Genomic DNA, 8041 nt, shown 5'->3' on the forward strand with positions numbered 1-8041 from the left:
TTTCGAGAATTCGCCTTGGTCATACAATTGCAACTCACCAATGGATCTTGACGAAGTCTTCCTCCCCAATCTGCAGTTGTGGACAAATTCTTACTATAAAGCACATTCTCTACGACTTGGCTAGAAGTATTGCCCTTAACCCTTTGGACTTTCTACAATCAGCTCCAGAACAGAACATCAATTCAATATAATACTTTATTAATACTACTAAGCTCATTATCTAATATCAATTTATTTAAATTAGAGCCGATAGCCTGTGTTGCTAGTGTTCAATGTCTTTTTTTAGTCTAAGAATTTACTTCATTAGTCTAAAATTATAATAATAATAATAATAAACGGCTTTTATAAACGGTTTATTTATTTTCACTTTATTTTCACTTTATTTTATTTATTTATATGCTTTATTCACTACTTATTCACTACTTCTGTTGTTTTTGTTGTTAAATTGCCAAATTGTTTGTTTGTTTGTATAGAATTTCAACAGATGTTTTTTATTCATTAGTGGACTTTTGCCGACGGCTTTGCAAATTAGCATAGAGTATTATGTAGTAGTTCGCTCTGTAAATAGCATAGAGTATTACGTTCGTTCTGTAAATTAGCCGAAAATTTAGCTGTTTTGTTTAATTTGATAATAAAAAAAAAATTATGGCGGTCTACTTTTAGGCTAACTTGTAAAACTATTATTATTATTATAAATTTATAATCAGTGGATATCTTTCAACCCTTCGCCTAAACATCTTGCAAAACCGTTATTCGCATTGGTTAATAAAGAGTGATTGAATTCTTCATTTTTAAGTGTACCGTAAACGAAAATCTTAAATAATTTTTCCGAAGCTTTTGCCATTTTTTTAAATTAATTTAATTTAGTTTAGTAGAAAATCAAAAAAAAAAAACAAATAAAATAATCAAATGAAAGATATATATTTGTATGTTTATAACACAAAATATACAAAGCAAATTTTACTCTCTTTTGACAAAATAAATTTCTTAGAGTAAAATTTACTTTGCTCTGCATTTTTTATGCAGCCCGTCTGAGGCCTGGTAATATACAGGATATTTCCACCGAAGTATTCGCAACGCTTCACTTCTGGTTATTTTTCCCATGAAGGTCCATGACTGAGCACATGTGATTTGCTTCTGAATGGATCCAATAGTTTGTAATCGAGGAAATATCATTCCTGTGTTTATTAGAGAATAATCGATTTGAAATTTGGAATAAACATTTCACTTTTATATCGCACAAGATGCTCTCAGATAAATAAACGAGTAGATTGACTTATTTTTTGTAGGAAAATAAAATTCCATTGCGATTTTTGACACCCTGTGAGTTTCACCTGAAAAGTAAGCTAAAGTTAATGTTGAAAGAAACTTCTACGCCTAAGTATATAAAAATTATAAACAATTTAAATAATTAAAATAAAAACGTTTTTAAAAAAAAAGGCAAAACAAATGGCATTCTTGTGTCCGACAAGATATATGCGGCGAGATAAAAAAAAGGGTACAAAGCGAAGAACTTAAGCAAAAAAGGTTTTTTTTTTCAAATAACTAAATGCAATGGTTTTTTCTAGCTACAAATGCAAACATCGAACGAGATTTACCATTACCAGGTGGTGCGGCCGTGGGTTTAGGTTTAGGTCGTATCACCGGCTCTTCTAGCATAGAGACTCTGGTAAGAGTAGGAATTGAAAAAGAGCATGGTTTAAGCCCCGATTCGAAAATGGTAGTCTTGCATGACTTTACACCTTGCGTCGATGATGAATTAGAAGTGAAGCGTGGACAAATTATCAATATTTTGTATAGGGAAAACGATTGGGTTTATGTTATCGGTGAAGATTCGCGACAAGAAGGATTTATACCATTTTCTTATTGTGCTCAATATAATACACAACTTGCAGACCTTGCTTTTAAAAAGAAATTACCTAGAGAACGTGATAATGTACAAAGTGGAGAAATTAATGATAGCAAAACTTTATTAACTGGAGGAGGAGCACCTGTTGCGAGCGACTCCCCGAAAGTGGATTTGATTGAGGAAGTTAACATTGCCCAAGTAGCTTTAAAAAGTGTCGTAGCGGACTTGCCTACAACATTAATATTGGAATCGGAATGTACTACTTTTCAGAAAGAGGCAAATGGCCGTTTTATAGTATTATACACATTCATAGCACGCGACGAAAATGACGTGTCAGTAGAGAGAGGAGAATTTATTACTTTATTAAATCGTGATGACCCAGAATGGTTTTGGATAGTACGTAATGACGGTCAAGAAGGCTTCATACCAGCAGCTTTTGTTTATCCCGCTGACAGTGTGATGCAAACCCAGCAGAAACTATTGGAAGCAGGTATAAATAAAAATAATGATTTAACCGCAACAACAGGCAATCTGAATTCTTTAAGTCAACCGGTTAACATAATGGATAATATTCTGCAACAGCAACAACATTCAGCTAATAGCTCAGCTCATTTACCAGCCGATGATTTACGTTATGGTACCGAATTAGTGATGTTATATGATTACAAGGTAGGAAAATTAATGCTTTTGTCTAAAAGAAAACAAAAAAAATCCTCGAATAACTTTTTTCAGGCCCAAGCTCCAGACGATTTGAGCGTTAAGCGGGGAGATTGGATATATGCTGATTTAAACAATCAAACCGTAGATGGCTGGCTATGGGCTTATGCTCCCAAAACTCGCAAATATGGATTCATTCCTAAGGCTTACGCTAGACCGCCAGCCATGACTAGCCTTTAAGTAAATAAAACAGTTATTTTATATTTTAACATATCAAAAAAAAAAAAAAAAAAATAGAAAAGATTCATTTTACATTACAAAAGTATATGTTTTTACATTAATATATATGTATGTATATAAGAACATTTTTAAGAATCCTTTAAGGTCACTTGTATACAGAATAACATAATGTGTGTGTATGTTTGTGTTTAATATTTAAAAATATGCGGAAATTTATTGCTTTCCAAGAAAATACGAGCTAGTGAAATAAAAAGATATACAAGATTTTACTTATCACTAACCTGTAAATAAATTGATAACGTATGCATACAACATAAGTTTGCATTCTTCTCAGAATATTGAAATTTAACATAATAAATGTATATATTAGGTTCCTGGTTCTTTTCTTTTTTTTATTGTCATTCAAATAATTTATTGCAGCAATCTTCTCATTATTTGCTTGCATTTGACTTGACGTTACAACTCCTGGAGAAGAAAAGGAGAAAAAAATGTTTTTTTTTATTAAAGTACGGAATGTTGTATACATATTTGCAAACCAAATGAAAATCATTTCGTCAAAAGCTTGACAAAAGCGAAAAGTATTCAAAAATATTTTATAATAAATAAAACCACGTTTATGAAGGAAATTTGAAAGCGCATAAAGAATATCAAACGTGATCTTGATTCAGTTATTTCATTTCTTAAAGCCACGTAAAAGTGTAAAATAACGAAATTACACAAATAAAAAATTTTAAGTTATAATTCCCAAGATTTACAAAATATTTGTGATTCAAATTTCTAAAAAAAATTTTGGAACTTTAATCTCTAACAATTTTTAGGAACGCTTTTCAAAAATTACGAATATTTATACAAATTTTTTTTGTTCTTTTTTTTACTTCTTTGGTACAAATGCTTTTAGAAAGGTATGTTTAAAATAATTTTAATTAAAATAAACTGGCAAAGAGATCTAAAGTTTTTTTACACTTACGTTAACTCAAATAACTTACTTTAACAGTTTTTTCAGTTGCTCTTTCTCTTGCAGCTCTTCACGTAACTTTTGTTGTAAACTTAAAATTAAATCATTTTTTGCCGTAATTTGCATTTTAAGATGAGCTATGGTTTCTTCTTGAGCTTCAAAAATCGCCTTGATTTGGTTTACATAAATGAAAAGTAAAAAAATTAATAAAAAAACTGCATACTTTTTGTAACACCCTCACCCTACACTCTTCCATTGATTCCGAATACGTAGGAGGTTCATCTAAGCAGAAGAACTCGCGGACAAACTGAGATTTTCTCAATTCTTCATTATTCATTACCGTATTGACAAACATTTGCAAGCCTTGAACACGATTATCAAGGAACATAGGATTAAAGTTATCACCAAATACTTTTTTACGTGGCAAATTTAAGGTGACATGCGGGAACATTTGCTTAAGTTTATTATTTAAACGCACAAAATCTGTGTAACGTCTTAATACCAACCAACAATCATTAGAATGAGGATTTTCGACACGCAATTTATAGACAGTAAAACGGGCACGTTCTTCCATAACCTCGTACCCGATAATTGGAATATGCAAAACACTTTGTGGGTCAACTGCTGATGGTACAATATGAGAAATTAATCCACCACCAGAAGATAAAGTTATTTCACTATTGGCTGAGGAGTGGCAGCTTGGTCCACGTCTATAATTGCCTTCACTCATTCGCCTTGGTGTTACCTCTGTACTTAAGCGATTTGTAGACGCATAAGAAGATTGTGTTAAATCACGATGAGAACGAGCACCAGAAAGCATTTTTTTCCTGCGGTTATCGCAGCTTATTGCCCTTCTATTAGTTTGGTCAACGTCTGATTCAAACGTTGTTGTTGTTTTCGCGTCTTGATGGTAATTATGTGTTTTTATCGTCTTTAAACACACTTCAGATTTGGCATTAAGTAAAGCACCGTTATCATATTCTTCGCTCCTTCGACTATTTAATAATCTATTGAGATCGCCGTCAGATTTTGTGCGCACTAATTGGAATGGAAGTTGTCTAGATTTTAATTCTGGATTTGATTTTGTTGCTCGCCCTAAGATCTGATATTGCTGTTGTATTGACAATGAAGTTAAATTCGAATGTATTTTATTAAAGGTTTTATTAGAACTTTCTACATTGTTTACATGTGACGTTTTCGTTTTGTTGGATTTTTTAAATAAACTGATCCTACCATTGCTATTAGTGGATGGTAATGAACTTTCGCGCTTTTTTATAGCACGCAAAGACATTGGTTAGTTGAATGAGATCCTTTTTCTCTATGAAAGCATTTAAATCACTTGCAGTATAATAAGAATAATGTTTTCGCGTAAACGAATGGAGTTTATTTTTTCTTTTCCCTTCAACTTTGCTTAAAATTTTCTTAAAAACATGAAAATGTTAATGTGCACTTAAGAGAAAATTACAATATTGTTTAAATTAAAATTAAAATTACATAGACTGAAAGAAAAAAAAAAGTGCTGTATTGTGATTATTGATATTGTTTTGTTTTCCTTGTTTTGGACCAATACTGTCAATAATGTCAAAAATATCAAAACGCCATTACAAAAATCACAAATATTACAAGAATGCTCAATTATAGTTATAGTGATAGCTGGCATTATCATTATCATTAAAGAGCTAAAGTTAATTATTTTTGCTAACCATTCATAAAAATATGCACATTTTAAAGCTCAAAGATGCAAAAAAAAGTCAATATAAAGAACCAACATGCCAAATTTTGATAAGAAAGGGTACAATCTGCGTAGATAAAAAAGATCTACAGTAGATGTTGAAAAATATATTTGTATTATTCTTTTCGCAATCATTCTTTTAAGAAGAACCGGTTTTTTTAGATACGTTTTTGACAACTATGTAAACGTACATTTTTTTTTCCGGTAACCAAATAAAGTGCAACATCCAGCAAATTTGTATAGCTTGAAAAAATTACTATGCTGGTACATTTAATTTACGTAAAAGTTAAAAAAAAATTGACAAATTACTTTGAGCACTCGTTACTCGCGTGCTAGTTCACGTTTTTTAAAAATGCAAAAATATGTATATGCAATTATATGTAATATCTCCTCACATATTTCAACAAATATCTCATTTTATTTGCGAATTATATTAAAAGACAACCTGTACAATGCAATGCGAACGTATTAAAAAGTAATTTTTAAATAGAAAATAAAAAAAAAAAAATAAGAAGGAATTCGTGTTTATTTCTTTTATTTCACATTTTCTATAAAATAATACATAATAGCAGTATTTCAAATCATATTAAAAAAAAAATATATAAAATAACACAATATACATATAACTTATATTAATAATTTCTAACTTTTAACGAATAGTCTATATTTTCTGCATTTTTCATTTTATTTGATGATTTCCTACTTGCCACCAAGCCTCGTAAAAATTTAAGCAAGTTGAATTCCATCCCTAAAAACGCAAACCTCATTGTGTTTAGGCCCTACGCATAAATTTTCAAACTACGTATACTCTGCCAATATGCCGCGAAAAGGTAGTAACTAGTAATAAAATATTGAATGACAACTAAAGCCTAAACATGCCTACCTGGAATCAAATCCAATCACAACTTCGTAATGTTAACAATCCAGTCGTATTTTTTGATATATCCGTTGGTACTACGGTAAGCCTTTCTAATTACAAGCACTAGTTGCTTAATGGAAAAATACATTGTTTTTAGGAAATTGGTCGTATGATATTTGAATTATTTGCTGATACAGTGCCAAAAACCGCAGAAAACTTTCGACAATTTTGTACTGGAGAATGTCAACCTGATGGGGCAGTGCCGCTCGGTTATAAAGGTCTGTACGAATGTAACAAAAAACAGAAAGTGGCCCATCACAAACCTTAAGAACATTCATAGTACAATACACAATACCGTACTTGTAGAACCTGAGCGGTTTATTTACCATACTTGTGGAATCTGGGCGGTTTATTTACCGTATTCGTGAAATCTGGGCGGTTCATTTACTGAATTTGTGGAATCTGGTCGCTCAGGTGCACGCAATTTTTATACATGCGACAGCTGTTAATAAAACAAACACATACTGTACTACAAAGGCTATGTAGAATATTATAACTCGTTCGTTTTTGACAAGTAATTTATTCGAAAGTTCAAAAATTATTGAACTCAGTTGTTCCAGCAGGAACTCGAGAATTTGCGAATGACTTTTAATACCGTAAAGCTATTATCGACAGTAACATTTTCGACTTCGTTCTTAAAAGCAGGGTTTTCGTCTGAGGGGCAGGGGGACTTATGTGCTTCGATTAACAACCTAATAGTCGTGATTTCAAATCTCCAGTACGGTAAAGTTTTCAATAAATCTGATTGTGTTATGTACTAGTATGACATTTTACATCAGAACTATTTGCCTAGTTCTGAAAGCTACCAAAACTCTACTACACTCACAAAAAAGAATAATCAAAAGGGACAGTATAAATTAATATATTACGCTTTAATTTATTTCAAGGAGCCGGCTTTCACCGGGTTATCAAAGATTTCATGATACAAGGAGGTGATTTCGTTAATGTTTGTATTTAGGGACTTATCAATAGGTAGAACGTTAATTACAGTTTTTGTTTTTGCAGGGCGACGGGACCGGTGTGATGAGTATTTATGGTAATACATTTTCGGATGAGAACTTTATCTTAAAGCACGATTCTCCTGGTTTGCTGTCAATGGCTAATAGTGGCAAAGACACAAATGGTTGCCAATTTTTTATAACTTGTGCTAAATGCAACTTTTTAGATGGGAAACATGTGGTCTTTGGACGTGTTTTGGATGGCTTATTAATAATGCGCAAAATTGAAAATGTCCCTACAGGACCTAATAATAAGCCCAAGCTACCGGTAACAATATCACAATGTGGTCAAATGTAGACTATTTTTTATGTACCAACATAATTGTAATTTTTTAATATATTGTAAAAAACGGGAAATATAACCTCATTTATTTTTACATTCAATTAAATTTCTTTGTCAAAAATAAACGCCTTGTCCTTATGTTCCGTGCGCAACATTTTACAGTCTTCAATGACAAAACTGTAAAATAATGGGGCAAGGAAGGCGGTTGACAAATGCCATAAAGCATGAGCGTCAATAATCCATAAAATTGGACGAAAATCTAAAAGTTCCAAACTCATACTTAATCCCATTAATAAATAGAAAGTCTGTATTTTACGATAATACGGACGGTAATGTCGCACACGGAAAGACCAGAGAATCCAGCCTAAGCCTCCCAAAACACCTAGGAAAAATAAGAATAATATAATA

The 8041-nt window shown here is 31.7% G+C and overlaps 3 protein-coding genes across 6 annotated transcripts; 2 read left to right on the forward strand and 1 right to left on the reverse strand.

Annotated features, from left to right (window-relative positions):
- The first annotated feature begins 495 nt into the window (after positions 1 to 495).
- LOC119643190 (SH3 domain-containing protein Dlish) lies at positions 496 to 2804 on the forward strand. Of its 2 annotated transcripts, none has more exons than XM_038042537.1 (3): positions 496 to 797; positions 1569 to 2518; positions 2582 to 2803. In XM_038042537.1, the coding sequence occupies exons 2-3, from the start codon at positions 1718 to 1720 to the stop codon at positions 2744 to 2746; spliced, it is 966 nt and encodes a 321-aa protein (XP_037898465.1). In that variant the 5' UTR covers positions 496 to 797; positions 1569 to 1717; the 3' UTR covers positions 2747 to 2803. The 2 variants fall into 2 exon arrangements, with proteins under 2 accessions (XP_037898465.1, XP_037898464.1); XM_038042536.1 differs by lacking the exon at positions 496 to 797 and adding an exon at positions 994 to 1498 and having other exon boundaries at positions 2582 to 2804.
- Positions 2805 to 2810: 6 nt separating this feature from the next.
- LOC119643189 (sorting nexin-16) lies at positions 2811 to 5153 on the reverse strand. 2 transcript variants are annotated; one of them, XM_038042535.1, is made up of 4 exons: positions 4935 to 5153; positions 3943 to 4812; positions 3733 to 3869; positions 2811 to 3211 (listed from the first exon to the last, which is right to left on the reverse strand). In XM_038042535.1, exons 1-4 carry the CDS (start codon positions 4935 to 4937, stop codon positions 3178 to 3180), a joined length of 1044 nt encoding a protein of 347 aa, XP_037898463.1. In that variant the 5' UTR covers positions 4938 to 5153; the 3' UTR covers positions 2811 to 3177. The 2 variants fall into 2 exon arrangements, with proteins under 2 accessions (XP_037898463.1, XP_037898462.1); XM_038042534.1 differs by having other exon boundaries at positions 3943 to 5153.
- Positions 5154 to 6133: 980 nt separating this feature from the next.
- LOC119643187 (peptidyl-prolyl cis-trans isomerase H) lies at positions 6134 to 8013 on the forward strand. 2 transcript variants are annotated; one of them, XM_038042532.1, is made up of 4 exons: positions 6134 to 6392; positions 6450 to 6570; positions 7240 to 7298; positions 7358 to 8013. In XM_038042532.1, the coding sequence occupies exons 1-4, from the start codon at positions 6309 to 6311 to the stop codon at positions 7646 to 7648; spliced, it is 555 nt and encodes a 184-aa protein (XP_037898460.1). In that variant the 5' UTR covers positions 6134 to 6308; the 3' UTR covers positions 7649 to 8013. The 2 variants fall into 2 exon arrangements, with proteins under 2 accessions (XP_037898460.1, XP_037898461.1); XM_038042533.1 differs by lacking the exons at positions 6134 to 6392; positions 6450 to 6570 and adding an exon at positions 6579 to 7075.
- The last annotated feature ends 28 nt before the right edge of the window (positions 8014 to 8041 follow it).

Source organism: Glossina fuscipes, unplaced genomic scaffold (assembly GCF_014805625.2).
Source record: "Glossina fuscipes isolate IAEA_lab_2018 unplaced genomic scaffold, Yale_Gfus_2 58629, whole genome shotgun sequence".
NCBI lineage: Eukaryota > Metazoa > Arthropoda > Insecta > Diptera > Glossinidae > Glossina > Glossina fuscipes.